General features: G+C 39.1%; 1 protein-coding gene across 2 annotated transcripts in view; it reads right to left on the bottom strand.

Moving 5' to 3' along the window:
- PCSK5 (proprotein convertase subtilisin/kexin type 5) overlaps positions 1-20,313 on the bottom strand; it is a 261,404-nt gene that overhangs the window by 189,526 nt on the left and 51,565 nt on the right. For both annotated transcript variants that reach the window (XM_030004192.2, XM_030004193.2), the window contains exon 3: positions 16,299-16,412. In XM_030004192.2, coding sequence (XP_029860052.1) covers positions 16,299-16,412 — 114 coding nt within the window. The remainder of the gene's footprint in view (positions 1-16,298; positions 16,413-20,313) is intronic.

The raw sequence follows: 20,313 nt of genomic DNA, 5'->3' as shown, positions 1-20,313 counted from the left end.
AAGGCCCACTGTGTATTATAAGAGAAACCTGGGAAGATAAGGCCAAACCACTAGAGGGAGTGGCTAGTTATACTGTGCAGATGAGATCATCTGGCAAAAATGAGAGAACTAGCCTAGAGAAATCTAGGGAGACCTGGGAAGGAAAAGGAAAGGCTATTTACGAACAAAACAAAACAAAAGTTTTGAATAAGGCAAAAAAGTACCACAGAGTTACTCTTGTTACTGTCTCAGGAAATTTGACTCACCTGATTATATGTTAAAAGTCCTTCTGCAATGCTGAAGAAGCTTAGTCCAGAGACATATGACACAGCTGTGCATTAAAGACTGTGCAAAATAGGCAACAAATGTAAAAATGTTGTGAAAATTGCAAAGGGTCTTAAAGGAAATCTCAGCAGAATGTCAGGATTCAAGCTATCTCAAAAAAATATGGATATTGTAGAAAGGTTCTAGAGAAGTCCAATATATTTCCAAACACTGTTTTTTATGGAAAACTGGACATGGACCAATGTCTACAGAGCTTCCTAGTAACAAGACTTTACAGGACTTAGGCATCTGCTGCTAAATGGACCTGCTGCTAAACCCCGACCTTATCACTAAAGTCACCTAGATTGTGTTGCCTGCAGCAGTAGTATGAAGCAATTTCCCCCAGTTGCAAATAAAGTAACTGAATATGTCAAACTGTTTTGAGAACATAATTTTGAACTTATACTAGAGGAAGGTATTTCTGTAGACAGACAGAATATACAACCTCAGTATAAACACATCAAAGACTCAAAAATGTAATTTGTCTAACTGGGACTAGGAAGAAAATCACATTCATGACTGTCAAGCTTATATAGAGTCTGTGTGTAGGGCAGTCTCAACTTTGAAATGATACCCATTAATGATAACTGCCTCAGCATTTGCAAGTATCTTAAAACACCCAGGAAATCAGCAGATGAGACACCCAGAGAAAGTACTAAAGAAAGCTGTGATCAGAGCATTGTCAGAAGGGAAAATTATACACAATCAGAAATAAACTAAAGGTAAGAGTTCTTAATTTTATGATTGTTGACAATTCCTCTGTGTCCACTGCTTTTCCTGGTACTACAGCTAAAAAATACTCTTTGTGGCTCCTCCTCTCTGTCACCTGTATTCTTCATTGTCATTCCTACGGTCTCTATCCATCTCTTCTGTGATTCCTGTTCGTTGGTCTTCTGACTCTTGGCTTTCTCCATTTTCAAATCTCCACTGTAAATGGATCTTCTTTTCCCTGTTTGTTTTGTTTCTCCTACTGGCTATGCTGTTGAACTGGAAATCCTATTTTAACATGAATGTGTGCCAAAAATACATAGCAAAGCTAAAAAGCATCTTCCAAGTAAAAGGAGGAATTCTTAGGGAAATAAAATGTACCTCCAGTAAACTAATTGGTTTTTTTCAATTGTTCTGTTCTATCATGGAAATGCATAAGGCAGTTACAAAAACATTTTTATTTACTTAAAAACTGTAATGAGATCTTTGGAGCCTTTAGAGACATAGTATGAATTTGTAAGCACTTAATAACACAGCCACTCATAAGGAAGCTAACAGAGGATTTGACATGTCAGTTTGTACTTTGAAGCCATTATGATGGCTTAACAGATATAGTTATACTCTTTTTGTTTAAGGAAACATTACTGAGCATGTGCAATTATTAAGTCTCAAATCTTAAGAGGCTACAGTGCTTCCTTGTAGTTCAGGAAAGTTGAAATTACATTCTCCTATAGCACACTCTCAAATCTGATGACACAAATTAGTGGAGTGGGAAGTAATGATGGCACTAGAGATGAAGCGATCTGGATCACTTGTGAAGGTGAACTTATTTAAGCTGTGTGTTTGTCATATAATTTTATATAAAATCAGACGTAAAATTATGCACGTAGGACTGAGAGTGCGAGGCATAAAATGAGAAAGTGTCCAGAAACACAGTAATGGTGAAAAGGATTTACGATGTAAGGTAGACAGTCACCTACAACTTCAAGAAGATGCTTTGTGAAGCCATGTATTATTCTTTGATAGTTAAGCAGTGGGATAGCAATAAAAGTAGGTTGACACAGTTTTTTTAACAACAGCAATGATACTATTCCTGGAATGATATGTGCATGTGCCTAGTATTGATGTTTCAAAAAGGATGCTCTTGGAAAATGAACAATGAGTCCTTGCTGCTTGTTTTCTGAACCAAGTGCTGGAAACAATATATACAATGATTCTTAACAAGCTCAAAGAATTTATTTTATCTAAGAGAGGGTGAAGACATGACTTGATTACAGCATGCAAGTAACTCAACACAGATGATATTTTTGAAGGGGGAACATTTCTTTAATCTAGTAGAGAATGGCCTAACAAGGTAAGTACAGAGCAAGATAAACATGCAACTACAAGGTGTAAGATTTTTAATAGTTAATCATTAAGACAATGCTCTTATAGATGTGACTCTTACAAATCCCATCTTTTAGCTAATATATGTATGTCTTACTGAAAACCTACTGTGCCTTAATTAGAAATTCTGGGCTTGTGATTGCAGATTACCAGTTGCAGTGATTATTGGTCAAATGGAATGATCATACAGTCCTCTGGCATATCTCTGAAATGAATCAAACAAAGGAGTTCAGATCCTAATGCTGGCTTCTGTGAGACTAAAGAAACTCTGTGTCAGGAACTCCACAGAAGCCTCAGTAAGAAGTATGCCCTAGGAGAAACAAACTTCTTTCTGGCATTTAACTGCCTTCAAATACTTTGAGAGAGCATTTCAGTGTCTGCAGCTATGCTGCTTTAAATATAAGTGTGTCCTGAATAACTCTGCTCTAAGTATGCACAGAAACATTAATTACTATGAATAAAACTCAATTAAGTATGCAAAGCTACAATGTCAAAAGGGAATCGACATGAAAATGAGGTGATATTTTGAGTTTTCTTCCCCTTTGTCCTTTACATTTAGGAAAGGGTGACAAAAATTTTTGAAAAAATATTTTTTTATTACTTCTGGAGCAATACCTAGAAATTTTAATTGATGAGCATCTCTGTGCATAGGTATGGATTGTTTTAAAACAGAAAAATATGGGTTTATGTGGTTGCTCTGCTATTTGTATGAAAGAAAGATCTTTCAAGGAAAAAACATTTCTAAGAAAAGCAAGAAGAAGGTTCGTTTTGTTTTTATAACCTTGGTGCTGTATAAAATAGATAAGATTTTTGTATTGATTCAGCTGAAGATCCATTTCAGAGTCTTGTTACAGACACCCTGGTCAATTCCTGTATAGATCTAGGGCTTGACGTAAAACAATCCACATAACCAACTAAAAAGTAATCATAATGTAATAACAGGCTTATTTAAACAGAAAATTTCAGCCAGTTAGCAGCCAATTAATGTTGGTTTGGAGGAAAAAAATCAACAAAACCTTTAAGTACACGTTTAAGTTTAGGAATATGCTTAAATCTATCCTTGATCTGCAAAGCATTCGGATGGATGCCTAATTCCAGTGAGCTACGAGACCTGATCATGTGCCTGTGTACTTTGTTGCATATCATCTCATTAACAGCACCATTGCAAGTAGCCACTTTATTATTAAAGATTTCTCTTTTTTTCTTATGAACAGCCAAAACAGCGTTTTTTGTTTTTTGTTTTTTTTATCCTGTTCAGCCACTTTCTCTTAGTTAACCTATCATCCCTCGACTTATGAATGCGAGGATTTAACATAGATACAACAAGCAAAACAAGCATCTAGGTGAGAACTTTTCCATTCACAACAAATATTTTATTTGACTGCCCTGTATTTTTCTCCTTGCCTCTCTCCCCAAACCAACACATGAATCAGATGAACAACTTGATGCAGGGTGACTGTAATCACAGGGTTGCTACAGAAAGGAGAAATGGGGGAAACCTGCTCAATGTTGTCATTGCATACTTTACTTTTAATTTGAACTTTCTTATTTGAATCAATTTCCTAGTAGCACCCCTGTTCACAACTGCCTAGAAGAAAAATGGCGATGACTTCAATTTTTTTTTTTTTTTTTTAATCCAAACACGTATACAGAGATGTGAATTGTTCCTGTCCTTCCCCATATAACATAACCGCACTGGGAGACGTCTGCTGCTTAGTGCCTGCCTGGAGGCAACACAGGTCATAACCTCCATTTCCTTCACAGTCGCACTCATATGTACAAATTCTACCTGTTAAGTGGCAAAAAGAGATGCATGCAGGACTCAGCCTTAGGTTTATTCTTCATATTAGATTATGGGATAAATCCTGTGAGTCTTTCAAATGTAGAGGCAATCTAACACTTTTTCTAGGGCTTGGCAAAGTAACAAACCAAGCTTACAAAGTGGTTTTGGCCACCCTTGTAGATTCATTCTTTGAGAATATCTACTGAATTAGTCCTCAGAATGTTTCAGTGGTAATAGTTTACACAATGTATAACATGGTCTCAGGCTATCAGCATGTCTGAAGGCCCAAACAAGATCAAAGCTGATTCACACAGTGTTGTCAATACTTGAAACTTTTGAATACTGGAGAAGAAGCAGTAGCATGATATAGTGAAAGAAGACTGCATGCCTAATGTGATTGGGCTTCAAAGACAGGAACCTTTCAGATTTTTGTTCTCTTTCACTGGTCAGTATCATGCAACTTGTTAAGCAAAAAATGGGCCAATGTTATGGTGTGTTTGGGTGAACATTTTCAAACAACAGACATAAAATAGAAGAATACTTTCACTTTCACAATACTTTTATCCTCCTATGTGGTAGTTCACCAATCTGGAGTGGTAGGAAACTGCAGGAGACAATGTTTTAAAAAGGAAAACCATATGAAGATAGCAAATACACCTCATAATGAAATAAAAACTTAGAGTAGACACCTTAAATTGAGTGTCAAGATCCTCAAGAAAGCTGAACCAATCTAACTTAGTCTTGTCAGAAAAGTTAATCCTGCTCCCTCTTCCTTTTTTTTTTTTTTTGTCTGCTGTTCAGGTAGTCATAAAAGATGATGCAAGGGATGGGGACAGGATTAAGAAGCTGGGGGCAAAGATACTGTAAGTCATAGGATGTGACACACAGAGCCTCAAGCTTGTCTTTGGTGTCTTGGGAAACTTCATCATCAGATGAGAACTCTGAGGAAATCTTGAGACACAAATTCAGTGGGCTACAAGATTTCAGGGATTTTTTCCAGAGTTGTGTTTTCTGTAAGTAGACCGACTCCTTACGAAGATGTAAGGGATGTAACACTTTCTAATTAATTCCTCTATCCACATTTTAATTCATGTAGATGGGGGACTTAGTTAATCAAGGATATATGGATTTCAGTGTTTCAGCAGCTGGGATCATATAAAGTGCATTCAAACCCTGTGTCTGAAAGCTTGCACTTAACAAACTTTCCTCAACAGCCTACTTGCAGCCAGACGAGGAGACTTGCAAGGAAAAAAAAGTCTCCTTCTGATTCAACATTAAACCTGGATGTGGAAGAGTACATGAAAGTTGAAGAAAGGAGAAGTTATTAAACTTCTTTGTAACTTCGGAAAGTTTTCTTCTTTGCTTAACTTGTCTTTACTTTTTACTAAATGGGATTCCTGGGTCCCAAATGTGATCTTGTAACCAGGAGTTGATATTCATAAAAACCAAAACACTATTTCCCACGCAGTAGTTTACTGTTTATTAATAAACTGCCTTATCCGAAAGACACAGAAGAGGAAAACCCCACTATATAATTAATGCTTAGTCTCTTATGTATATTTATATCTGCCTCTCCTTAGGCTTCTGTGCTTATACTACTTGATTTTAATACAGTTGTGAATTGTTTTCAAAACTGAAAATAACTTCCTTTGTCCTGTTAGGAATTCACATAAAAATAGATAAAGACAGGGCAATTATATGCTTAAATGGCATGCTACTCATGGATTAGTGGACTCTAATGCAATAGAAAGGGTAAGACAAAAGTGCTATCAATATCATAAAATATTCACACTTGTACCTCTTGAGGCTGAGGCTCCTCCCTCCTGCACACTTCCTCCCTCTGACTGCCATGCATTTCTGCTGTTTGCTGCAAATGAGTTTAGTTTAAAACAGCCAGTGTTTAACTTTTTGCAGAATTTATAACCTCCACAGCAAAAGAGCAAGCACAGATGTTGCCTGTATGCTCCACCCCTTAGAACTGGCATATTTTCCAAAAAGCCCTACTGGCTTTCTTTGAGACTTGGGGTCTTGCGCTGACAGTGTCCCCTGTATTCAATGACTGAGTTCAAAATAATCACTTAATTTATTTAGGTTAATTTTCATCAAAACTATATTTAAAAGTCATGCAGATGTGCAAACACTTCCTGGACTTCTCTCCAAAATGGCACTGATAAGAGTTTGCTGTACTTTTAGTCTCCTCTGCTGTACTTTTAGTCTCCTCTGCTGTTTCTTGTTTGGTTAGAAGAAAAATCCTCTTCACGGTGCTTGAGCAGCAGATGTAAGTCACAGCAGAGATTTCATGACATTAGAAGTAGCTACAAGCAGTGCCAAGGATGACCTGCATCTAATGAAGTGGTGCAGAACACACTTTATTGAAGTCTCCATCCTCACTGTGTTTGCTTCTTCTGGTTTTTTTTTTGTTGGTTGGTTGGTTGGTTGTTGTGGGGGAGGGGGGGGCATTTTTTGGTTGTTGTTTTTTGGTTGTTGTTTTTCAGTTTAAATATGGCTGAAAAAGGAGCATGAATTAAGGTCAAAAAATGGTCAGCGAGAACTAAGGTCCTCTGCATACTTGTAATTTTAGTCACAACATTTGCTCATGTGATAGGAAGACACGTTAGAGCAGGGATGCAGGAATCAGGCAAGGTGGAGTTTGATGTCCTCATTCTCATGCTATCCTGCATCACATGACATCTGTCTTCAGTAAAGAGGGGCATAATGATATTTAAACACTGGTATGAGACCAAATATCCTGGAGCTAAATAGCAGTTCTGGAATTTCTCCTTTGCGATGGACACTACACAGATCAGGCTCTCCTCTGTACAGAACGGTTAGGAAATTGCCTTGTGGAAGCACGACACTAATTTTTGCTCCCTGACTGGGAAGTAATATAGCTACTGTTTGGGTCAGAAATTTATGTAAGTCTCACAGGTTATGAGTTTGCTTCTGATGAGGGCAAACTGAACATGTCACACCAGTTCATTCTTTAGCAATCAGACCACAAGACAGGCAAGCTTCAGTATTGATTCTTCTATAATGTGGCTGTGCATTTCTGGTCATTTGGGGCTTCCTGATGTTTGTACAGTGTTCTTTATGTGAGTAAAAGCTATAAAATATTAGTTAAGTAGATGTAATATTTAGCGATCCCTTTCCTAAAGTACCTGCAATTTTAGTATGCAAACAATAGCAAAAAAATACATAAAGTGAGTGCTTGAAACAAAGTACTATTTTTTACAATTAGTTAAATTACCTCTTCTTTTTCAGTAACATTAACAGAGTACTTAGAATTGCACAACAGAAAAATTGTTTTGCTATTTGATATTACTTGATTTTTATTTACAAAAATCTGAAAAGTGGGCAGCTAACTAAGCAGCTGCTCTTGGAAAACTGCTTTTAGAAAGTAATGATAGGCAAATTCATTCTCCTTTGAAAAGAGAAAAAGTGTACTTCCAGATAAGTATGTACCTCTGTATATACATGAATGTGTTTCCTGCTGAAGTGCTATGACAGATAAAAACTAAAATACACCAAATTGTGCGCCAGTATGGCACACTTTACAGTTGTTGATGTTAGCAATTTTATATCCGTTTATATTCCATATAATTTATTATATGTTTATTTTGAACTAAAGGTAAAGGCAGATACTTATATCTCATTAGAAAAGATTTCGTGGCACTATGATTTCCCTACTAATTGCAGAAACTAGTTAGAAAAAGGCAGTTCAGAAAAACACATTATAGACAAATGATATTTCACAAATGAAATTATACAGAAAAGTACGTGCAGTTTCTTAATGCGACTCAGTTGTTACCCAGAAAAAAACCTTCATTTTAAAAAAATTCTTGAAAGATAAAATAAAAGTGGACACTCTCCCTCTGAAGATAAAATCACTGTAGGAAATAGGCAAAGGAATGTGTGCTATCGCTGTGTGATTTATTACCAAATCTCTGACACTCAGGAAAATCTCTCCCAAAGCAAGTATGGCAATGATTTCAGTATTGCTGCTTCTTGGTTCAGTGAAAATGCTGGTACAACACCTGAACAGTGCTGGCTTCTGTTTTGTGTTTCCTGGGCACTTCCAGGGCTGCTTATCTGGAAGTCAGAACTGAATGTCACAGAGGAACAGATCAAGTAGCCTATCTGGTCATTCTGTCTTTAAATCATTTGTTAATCTTGCTAAACTAGTTGCACTAATAATCTCTTTTCAGTAGATAAGGATAAATCCACTTCTACAGGTTTTTGATTACTTGAAGTATGTTGTTGTCTTCCAACAGGAAACGAATTTAAGTCAAATTGTGTATTCCTTGACCTTATGTTACTAGTTCTACCTTGTCCACAGAGAACAAGAGGTGTGTTTCCTCATACAGATTTGCAAGATAATGTTTTGACAGGCAGTTTGAGTCTTTCTAGCAGCACTTCCACTGAAGTTAAGTCACAGATCATCTTCTTAACTTTCTAAACACCAAAAGCTTGATCTTCTCAGGCATGCAATAAAAAAAACACAAACAGAAAAAGTGCATGCAACAACCAAACCGAGTTACAAAATATGCAAAACGCTTACAAGCATGCCATGCCACCTCAGAAAGAACAATGATTTGGCTTCCACTGCACAGACAAAAACAGAAAGAGAACAATTCTTGGTAGGGCAATAAAAAGAGACTGAGGTTTTTCCTTAGCTGCCAATGCCTGGCATAGGTGGCCTGGAAATAATTTTTAGAAGGTTGTAAAGGAGGGTGTCACGTATTCATCTGCTGTGGTGTTAGCATGTGGTAGATGAAATTCTGTCCCAAATTCTGTCTCCCCTGTACCTGGGCTTGTACTTGGACCCAGTGTGACCTCTTGTTCTCCCTCTGCCTCTCTCCAGCCTGTGTCATCAGGTGCCTGTCACTCCTTCCTTTGTCCCCACTGTCTCCTTCCACAGCCCCACTCACCTTAGCTGACCTCATTAAGGGCCAGACCAGGGACATAAAATAATTTTCTCTGCTCTGCCACTTGCACCTGGAGTTGGAATAGAGGCACAAGATAAGCCAGCTCCCCACAGATCTCATCAGCAGCATAAGGGAGGCAACTGGCCTGTCTAACTCTTCACCTCCACCTTACTTCACGGCTACAGGACCTTAGGTGACTAGCATTACTCACTGCTGATAAAGGCTTATTAGCCCCATTCTGGCTGCCGTCCAGAGTCAACTATACCGTGTCAGACCAGGAGTGTCTGTTCCTCCCTGTAAATGCTAGTATAGCTCACTGGGGAGCTCACAAATATAGCTGGAGAGCACTATATAGCATGCTGGAGGACTTTTCTGAAGAAACAAAGTAAGCTGGTTCAACAGACCCTTCACCAAAGCTCAAAGCAATGATGCTGACTTCACAGTCCTCACTGAAAGTGAAAAGTAAGTGATTTTTTCTGGGTTTTGGTTTCAGCATCAGAGCTCAAGGCAGCCAGCCCTAGATGCAACTAATCCAGATCTCATCAGTCTGCATGGACTGCGCTCAATTGCAGCATAAACTATATTTCATCTGTCTATACCAGAAATCTTACAGTGCAAATATAAAAGGATGACTGATAAATATTGGCTGATGAGTTAAGCTTCCCAGCAAGTCTTTTATCTTCGACAGCTTTCTAAAAATCTCAGTAACATCACACTACATCTGTAATTGTGCAACAATTTTATACAGCTGTCTCATCCAAGTAATTCACTAAGTATTACTCACCAAGTAATTTGTAAATGTTAGTTTCCACTGTGGTTCAGTCACCTAGTTTTATTGTGCCCTGATGGCACTGCTATAAACCTCTTCAACCTTGAATCCCCTAAAACACTTTGCATTTGTGCATCTGCTTGTCCTTTCAGTCCAGTTTTGGAAATTGGGAATGCTCTTCCAAAAGCCCCCAGAGCTAAATGATAATATAAGCAGTTGGAGAAACAGCACAGCCAGGCATTGTACCTTTTCTTAGGTTTACAGATTTCTATTAGAGTATCTTTTCAGAAGTTTTGTAAGAAAATTTGACTTTTTCAGCAACTGAAGTGCATTATATTTACCTGATATGTTTTTCTTATTTTTAAAAAGACTACATAAATTATAGTGTCTTATAGTCCTTTTCTATTATATTGCTACCTCTCAGAGGAAACTAGCAGACTATGGAGATGTACAATGCAGCTTTACAAAAGCCCTTCTTTTGGGTTCCAAACAGAAGACTGTGAAGTTATCTGCTTTTAGCACTCCTCCAAATGCATTGTCTTCCACCTACTCTCCCAAAGCACGGTTTATGTCTAGAAAGAAGGAATAATGAGGCATAAATATGAAGAGAAAATAACAAAGGCTGAGAAAAGGAAAGAGGTTCTGAAAAAGGAAAATTATTTTCAGAAGAGGAACTACTTCATTTGCACAGATCAACAGCAAAAACAGACCTTAAAATTATTTAAGACAGAAGGTGAGCTGACATCATGGTGGACCTAAGATACATATAAAACAAAATGAAAGTTTTACTTCAGTGAGGCTTTGAATTATACTTTATGTTGGTGTGGGATGTGTTTAGCAATGACAATTAAAAGACAGCATTTTCTTTTGTTTAGATATGTAATAGCTGGTATCCTTCCTCCTCCATACCAAGGAGCTAATGAATGTGACTCTCTCACCAATTTTCTATCTGAGAAGCTGACAGGCAAGTTCCCATGTTCCACTTCTTGCTGTGGTTTACAACTTCAGTGATATTGTCAGCTATTTCCCTATGTTCTCTAGTAAGTTTCACTGCCATAAAAATTTTCAGGATGTCCCCCAAGTATGCATTTCAGAGACCCTGGGTAGCTTATTCTCTGATTATAACACCATTTTTTAAAGTTATTATTTATTTTTGTCAGTAGCTTAGTTATTTTATGCTGTAGTTTCTCAGAGGAATACCATCTTGCCCCAGTGATTTACTGCAATGGAAGTTCCAGCTTTCCCCTGTTTCTGTCTGACAGGGCCATACCTTCTCCAACTATGAGGAGTAACCTCTGGATACGCATTTCCTCTTTCTCTGATGAAGTAGCATCCAGTGATAAGAAAACGGTTAGCTTATACACTTTAACTATCGCATTTATTCTTAGGTGCTCTAATAGGACAATGGCTCTCCCTCCACCCTCACATCTCAAAACATCATACTTCTCCTCCAGTAAACTCTCAGTCCCACAGAAATATCCTATTATATGTTCAATTCCTGCCCAGCAGAAACTAGGCCATGCAGAGTGGGAAGAACCTGGTAGGAAGTGGGAACTTCTCCAAATTAAAGAATCCTGTCAGCACTAGCAATTACTATTAAAAATAGAAGGGATGATAACAGTACTGGAGAGGATTATCCTTGATCGGTGTTGAAAAAGACTTGTGCCTGTCTGAAAAAACTGCAAAGACATAGTCAGTGTCTTTGTAGTCTAACAATGGTTAGTTAAAAAATAAACAATGGCTAAATTAATTGCTTGCAGTTACATTCTATTTTAAAAAAATATGCAATGGAGCCCAGCATCACAGCAGAGCTAGGTTACAGCTGCAGCAAGCTGTGCTTGTGTGCCCATGTGATTCCAGTTTCAGCTGACCACTATGAAGCTCTTCTGAAGTGGGGAGCAAAAAGAAATGGTCAGCAAGGAGAGCCTTGTGACTGAAGTCTATTAAAGTCAAAGTTAGTTACATTAACCACATCTTTGTGTTTGGTTTTTTTTTTTTTGTATATTTATCTGCTCTAGTTTTTATGAACATTTTTCCATGCAGGCAAGATGAGGAAACTCATTAAACCAACTGGCATGTACAGTGAAATTGGTTAGGCACAAAGTCCCCTTGGTCATTCCAAAGACACTGTTTGTTGTTATTACAAGTTAAGTAAAACAGTTTCAGATAGCAATAGGGCTTCAGGGTTGACTTTGACCTCTTTCAGTTATGCAAACTGATTGTATATAGTTCATGCAGTTGACAAACAGGTTATTTTGTCAATGTCAATGAAAGAGAAGAAACTTATTAGATAGAACACGATGATACAAAGATAGCTGAGGTCTGGGGATGGCATACAGAACTTAGCTCTCTCCTGACTCAAAATTTGGAAAGGGATGTTAACCAGGGACCATCTTTCCCTTTGATTTTATTTCTTTGATATCAGTTCATTCTGAGCAAGCTGCACCCAATTGTGTAGGTCAGTTTCGAATAACAGTTGAACAGGTGAAGTTTCACATGTTACTTGATCTATAAAAATACTCTATTTTACTCTTAAGCACAGATGCCTCAGGATTCAGAGGTCATGATAAAGCAGTTGGGTTTTTTTTCCAACTTTCCTTGCTTTGAGAGAGAGAAGTCAGAAGAAAATTGCCTTTTCCTTGTTACTAGAAAGCATGAGAAACTGTATATTCTCAATAGATAATCCCTTGGTAATGAAAAGTACAAGTATACTTGTTCAGGTGATGAGTGGCTCTGGAAGCTCTGTCTGCTTCATCTTCCAAAGAACCATAAGGTGCTAAATAACTATATTCCTAATCTCTCTGCTCTTTCTAGGAATGTGTTTAGAGTAAATGGAGAAAAATGGAGTGATTAAAAAAGACCTTTTAATTTGTTTACAAAATAGCTCTTGAGAGATACTTTTAAACTTTGTGATGGCCCAAAGGAGAAAGAAGGCCTGAATCCCCCTTGTAACTCCTTGTCATGGATATCACACAAATAAAAATGTAATATTTCTTGCCCAGACAATTAAAATTACAAGGGGTGGTACTTGTGAAGAAAAAGCTAGGGGAGGAAAAGCATCAATCAGATATTGCTTGACAAAGTCTTTGAATAAAAGGACTTGTGTCAACAAATCCGAGCTACATTTATGGCCCTGTTAGAGATTATGCCAGTTCAACGGCCAAAGGTATCAATCTTAACCCACAACGAAGTTACTTATTAATCCAAACACAAACCTGTACGTGATAATACTTTATTACTTTCTCAATAACATGTCTGCGGTCAGCAACGTAAAAACCTCTTTCTGACATAGCAATGACTGAAACCATTAACTAGCCTTGAATTCCTTTTTTTTCCCTTCAACTTACAAGGGTAAATAAGATTAACAAAAGTAGATATGGTTACAATCACAAATACAGTCATATGAGGATATCTGGTAATGACCCAAGTCAGTCCTGAAGTCAACCCATTCACATATTTTTAGTTATTCTCTCTGCTGAGATAGCATACTCGCTAATACTTTACTGATCTCTCTCAACAAATGTCACCAAACCACTACCACTAAAGATGTTTCAAATACACAGAGTTATTCAGTAGAGGCAGATGCAACCAGCCAGGAACAGCCCCTTCCCAATGGGTCTGCAAGTGAGGACTTTCTTCCACAGGTATAGAAATGACAATACTCTGAAAGTTGTACAAGACAAACAGTAAAGTCCATTTGCTGCCCTAAAGTGCTTTCTGTTTTAGACTGGCAATTGTGGGGCAGCTGTGAAGCAGTGTGGCTAGGCAACACAACTGATTTATAAATAGGAGACTGCTACCTTCCTGAACAAAATTAGAGGCAACCGCTATAAGCATCTATCATCAGTTAAAAAGCACCCCACTAATCTAGTTCCATCCAAAAGCTATGGTGGTTCTAAAAACCTTCTATACAAATCTAGGAGCAAAATTACATAAGCTACCCTACACAAAGTATAGTGGGCTTTTGCTTGACTAGTATTATTCTCTTGAAATTTGGCCTCCCTCTTTTTAGTCTAACACAGAGCTGAAAGTCTGTAGCAATAACAGCAGACTACCTAAAGATAAATCAGTTGTTTTTTAGTTTCAATTAAAAATGCTGAAAAATTTTTTTTAAAAATGAGAACTGGCAGGACACAATCACGATCTACTGCCATTTATTGGAATCTGTCTATCACCTTATGCACATATTTATAGGATAGGCAGACTGAATAAACATACATATTACAGGAGACAGAGAAGTACACATTTCAATAAACTGGGAAAAAGACCTGCCATGATCGCATGACCCAAAATAATACAGCTTTCACAAACAACTGAAAAGAGCTACATTATGGATAAAAGCTGTTTTGAAAGTGGACAATGAACAGGTAAAAAACCCCTTAGCTACATCAACCCAGTACTCTGATTAAACAGAAATGAAATAGATTTCTACTGTGAGAAGAGTTACTGCCTGAAAGACATAGATCTCCAATAGCTCAGAAAGAGTAACATGGAACAATTTTTCCATTGGAAAAGAAAACTCAGTAGTACAGTTCTTTAATGAAAATAAGAGGAATTTTGGAAGTAAAGTTATTACTTAGCCTGTCATTAAAATACAAGAATTCAGGAAACTGAATAGCAAAGGTACTAGACTTTCTGACTGACAGCATGCTCATATGATATATCCATGAAGATAAGGACTTCTGACTGAGTTTACTAACAGCAACTGTTTACTGTTAGTTGCAAATTACCTATGGCATTTTTTTGTTTTTCAATGTATGCAACAATGAATCACAAGCCAAAATGAAATGAATAAAAACTTTAAAATATTTTTAAAGCTGTGTTAGGACAATCTTGTTCATTCACCTGAAATACTAAACTAATGCTTTGGAAGTAACAAAATACCTGAAAAGAGAGCATCTACTTACAGGAAAATTATCTTACATATTGCTGCCAGAAAGGCATATTCTCCTCCCTGTCTGAAGCAATTCAATCTATCAAGTTATAAAACCTCCTGAGTGTCTCACTGCCAGCAACATAGGTGACGTAGTGAGAAAACAATGTGTAGGGATTTAGAACTACATCAACAGGACAGTAGAGAAAGAGAGCAAGTCTTTTATCAGCCCAAATGGAGACATGTCAGCTGGAGTCATTGCCTAATAAATACAACTTTTCATTTCACTGGTGGATAAAAAGTAGACATGAGCCTGCAAAGTGCACTTGCAGCCCAGAAAACCAACCATATCCCGGGCTGCATCAAAAGAAGCATGGCCAGCATGTCGAGGGAGGTGATTCTCCCCCTCTACTCTGCTCTGGAGTACTGTGTCCAGCTCTGGAGTCCTCAGCACAGGAAAGATGTGGACCTGTTAGAGCAGGTCCAGAGGAGGGCCACAAAAATGATCAGAGGGCTGGAACGCCTCTCCTATGAGGACAGGCTCAGAGAGTTGGGGTTGTTCAGCCTGGAGAAGAGAAGACTCCAAGGGAGAACTTATAGCAGCATTTCAGTACCTAAAGGGGGCTTATAAGAAAGATGGGGACAGACTTTTTAGTAGGGCCTGTTGTGATAGGACAAGGGGTAATCATTTTAAACTAAAAGAGGGTAGATTCAGACTAGATATAAGGAAGACATTTTTTATAATGAGCGTGGTTAAATTCTGGAACAGATGCCCCATCCCTGGAAACATTCAAGGTCAGAATGGACAGGGCTCTGAGTAACCTGACTGAGTTGAAGATGTCCCTGCTCATTGCAGGGGGGTTGGACTTGATGACATTTAGAGGTCCCGTCCAACACAAACTATTCTAAGATTCTATGATTTCCACTTTCCTAGGCAAAATGCGTAGATTTTTAAAAACACCATGAAAAGAAAAGTTTCACTCCAGGCCTTAGGTGTGACTATCAGTCAAAAAAAAAAAAAAAAAAATTTGCTCAGAAAACATGCAACTCATGTCAGACAGGAAAGAGCAGAAACAATCCATCTATTTCAACAATGCAATGGTTCATTACTAAAAAGAGTGTAATTATAACATTGAACAGTCAGTGTTAGCGGATCTTTCCTCCCGTTTCAGGACACAAGACATTTACATCACACTGATGTTGGAAACACTGAATGGGAAACATTGAAAACAAGTGGTTTCACTGCTCTCACAGATTGTGGCTAAGTTCTTTCCATTCTCATTGCTGAAAGTTTATCCTCTAATAAGTAATTCCCAAGACATTTTGCAATAGGAAGCATTCATGAATGAATGCATTAATAAATGTTTCCTATTGCAGGGCCCACAGGGAATTCTTTATAATACTTGTAAGGCGTTTACAGACCTTCATTAGTTACATAAAAAACCCAAAATTTGCTTTTTCTGAACATACTATTCTGCCCCTTTTCAAAATATCACAGCAGACACCTAAACGCTAGCATGAAACAGAGCCAATGACCCTGTATGTACTTACCATGTACCACATGCTTGGCCACTTGGGATCATTGAAATAAGTGGATTGGGTACCACCAGGTTTATAATCCCTCTTTATCCTTCTTTTAACCACCTGCTGTTGTATCCACTCCACCTGCCAACCAGGAAAACATATGGAAAGTGTTAGGGTTCCGTGGAGATTATCAAGAAATGTGTGAAATCTTGGGAAGTTTCCCATTACCATAGTCCAAGACATATTTCATGTTAAAGAGTTCATTTTGGCAGTGTGAACGCACAGCTCACCTTGGCATACTGTTCACTAAGGAATATGTCCAATTTAGTGTTACAAATCTCCCTGAACAACTACTTAAAACCCCTGCTAGAAGGACTTCATTGGATATCATCCTTTGAATGTTATTATTTTATTATTTTTCATTATTAGACTAGTGCCTCTTTCAAATTTATATAACCAATTACTTTTACAAAATATAACAGTATATTACAATGAGAAATTAATTAAATTTCTGATGGGGGTGGTGGTTTGGTTTCTTTTTCTTAATTTTTATTTAAGTCTGTTCCTGAAAGTAAAAACATTCAGAAAAATATTCAACCATTTTGCTTAACCAGTATCTAAATAACCTTCACCACTTGGAGTGAAAAAAACAAAATTATTTTTAGCAAAGTCACTCTTTGTCAAGATTCTTGCAGCCAGGTACTCTGGAACTTTGTTTTATACTAAGTTCTCCCCCAGGAGAAACAGCTGGGTACTGAGCAACAGGTCAAGAACAAAAGAGCTTGAAACAGGAAAATAAATATAAGGGTTAAAAATCTAATTCTGTTGTCTGACACCTCTTCAAAGATTCATGACACATCCAGAAAGGGCGATGCCAAAAGTGACATCAACCTTAGAGCAGACAGGACTCTGCAGTTATTTCTGCATTAGCTATTCTAAATGGGACCTAGTTTTTATAAATGAAAATAATATAAACTATCCACAGAGAAACCCAAGTTATATTTACACACACCTAGCTTCCTGGCAGCTCATATTTCTGCTGAATTGTTTCATGGGATATAACTATAAAAATTCAATTCACCTCTCTCCAAGCAAGACAGCCATTTCCTACCAGCAGCCAACTCTGCACCTTTTATTTGTGCTGTTTATGAATATCTGTGTATGCACACAAACACAGAAATATATAAAAGAAGTTTACTCTCAGCTCACGTATTTCTTTGTTACTTGTCAGAGATGGTATTAATGTTTTCCCTTAGCAGGCTGATCTCCTTACTGTGCATCCACAACTCAGCTTCAAATCCTTAGACAGACATAGATACATTGACATTAACAGAAATTTTGCTTGTGATCTGTCGTGGTTTCAGCCCAGCCGGTAACAAAGGACCACGCAGCCGCTCGCTCACTCCTCCCGCCCCCTCCGGTGGGATAGGGGGGAGACGGAGGAGAGAAAAGAAAAAAAACTGGAACCTCGAGGGTTGGGATAAGGGCAGTTTACTGGGACAACGCAAAAAAAGTTACAACAACAACGACGGTACTAATGAAAGAGTATACAGAAAAGAGTGATGCACAGTGCAACTGCTCACCACCCGGGACCCGACGCTCCGCCACTTCCCCCACCGAAAGTCGAGAGCAGGAGAGCCCTCCCCCCGGCCCACTCCCCATGTATATACTGAGCATGATGTCACATGGTATGGAATAGCTCCTTGGCTAGTTCAGGTCAGCTGCCCCGGCTATGCCCCCCCACCTCCCAGGTTCCTGTAAAAATTAACTCTATCCCAGCTGAACCCAGGACATTATCCACCCCTTATTCTATACCATTTACATCATGCCCAGATCCTACATTTTCCAATCAACCGCTACCACTTTCCTTGTCTTATATATAGATATATATGTATATGGACACCCCCCACACACACACACACACACACATACAAATAGTATTCCCTTAGTCAATGGGTTATCCCTCCAATGTGTCCATCAATTTTATTTAGTCCATGACTTTGAGGCTCCATCTGTTGTAACACTTCTTCAGGATAAGAGAGATGGTGTGAGGTGTTGGGTTGTTGTATGCTGTCTCTGGAACTTCTGGCTGGTACATTTGATGCAACCCACACCCTTGGTCTGCAGGTCGAAGATGTTGATCTTGAGGAAATTGCTGGGCGCCAGTTCAAGTTCTATCACTGTTGTTCTTGGCTCAGTTTCAAAGTCCATTCTTCAGTCATTTGGGTAATTCTTACAGTAATACCCTTGATATGGCATATAGACACTATAGATACAATGACATACATTGGCAGGTTATTTAGCAGTTAAATATCATACAGCCTAGTTCACTGGCTTTTCTCTCCCAAAATCAAATCTCCCTGAGGTACACATCGAACTTCCCCATCCTTCTGCATCACCCACCAGGTGTACCCAGGTCCCTGAGCAAAAACCACCCCTTGGATGGGTTTGTCTCTGCGTGAGGGAGGACTAACCCAGACTGTCTTTCCTAACATACTCCTCATGTGCACTACAGGAACTTTATCCCCTTCTACAGTATGTGGAAGTCTTGGTTGGGCGGGGCCCGCCCGATTGGTGGATCCTCTAGTATTAACTAACCAGGTGGCTTTTGTTAAATGTGTATCCCAATGTTTGAAAGTTCCACCCCCCATTGCTCTCAATGTAGTTTTCAGCAGTCCATTGTATCGTTCGATTTTTCCGGAGGCTGGTGCGTGATAAGGGATGTGATATACCCACTCAATGCCATGTTCTTTGGCCCAGGTGTCTATGAGGTTGTTTCGGAAGTGAGTCCCGTTGTCTGACTCGATTCTTTCTGGGGTACCGTGTTGCCATAAGACTTTCTCTTCAAGGCCCAGGATAGTGTTCTGGGCAGTGGCGTGGGACACAGGATATGTTTCCAGCCATCCAGTGGTTGCTTCCACCATTGTAAGCACATGGCACTTGCCTTGGCGGGTTCGTGGGAGTGTGATATAGTCAATCTGCCAGGCCTCCCACTGTTTATATTTCAGCCATCGCCCTCCATACGACAGGGGTTTCAGTCGCTTGGCTTGCTTAATTGCAGCACATGTTTCACATTCATGGATAACCTGTGCGATAGTGTCCATGGTTAAGTCCACCCCTCGATCGCGAGCCCATCTATATGTTGCATCTCTTCCCTGATGGCCCGAGGTATCATGGGCCCACTGAGCCATAAATAGCTCGCCCCTACGTTGCCAGTCCAGGTCCACCTGAGACACTTCAATCTTGGCGGCCTGATCTGCCTGCTGGTTGTTTTGATGTTCTTCAGTGGCCCGACTCTTGGGTACATGAGCATCTACGTGGCGTACTTTTACCACTAGCTTCTCTATCCGAACAGCAATATCTTGCCACAGTGCGGCAGCCCAGATGAGTTTACCTCTGCGCTGCCAAAGGGATGGAAAAAAATGCATTAGCAATGTCAATTGTGGCATACCACTTAGCTGCCTTTGATTCCAGTTCATATTGAAGCTCTAACATATCTGGCACAGCAGCGCTCAGCGGTGGCGTGACTTCATTCAGCCCACGATAGTCTACTGTTAGTCTCCATTCCCCATTAGATTTCCGCACGGGCCATATGGGACTATTAAAGGGTGAGTGAGTCTTGCTGATCACTCCTTGACTCTCCAATTGGCAAATCAGCTTATGGATGGGGATCAGGGAATCTCGGTTGGTGCGATATTGCCGCCGGTGCACCATCGTGGTAGCAATTGGCACCTGTTGTTCTTCAACCTTCAGCAACCCCACAACCGAAGGGTCTTGAGAGAGACCAGGCAGGGTAGACAGCTGTTCAATCTCCTCCGTCTCCAATGCAGCTATACCAAAAGCCCAACGGTACCCTTTTGGGTCCTTGAAATATCCCCTCCTGAGATAATCTATACCAAGGATGCACGGGGCCTCTGGGCCAGTTGCAATGGGGTGTTTATGCCAGTCATTCCCGGTTAGACTCATTTCAGCTTCTAATACGGTTAGCTCTTGGGATCCCCCTGTCACACCAGAGATACAGATGGGTTCTGCCCCTTTATAA

The sequence above is a fragment of the Aquila chrysaetos genome, chromosome Z (genome assembly GCF_900496995.4).
Source record: "Aquila chrysaetos chrysaetos chromosome Z, bAquChr1.4, whole genome shotgun sequence".
NCBI classification, from domain to species: Eukaryota; Metazoa; Chordata; class Aves; order Accipitriformes; family Accipitridae; genus Aquila; species Aquila chrysaetos.
This window is presented reverse-complemented; position numbering and strand designations above follow the sequence as displayed.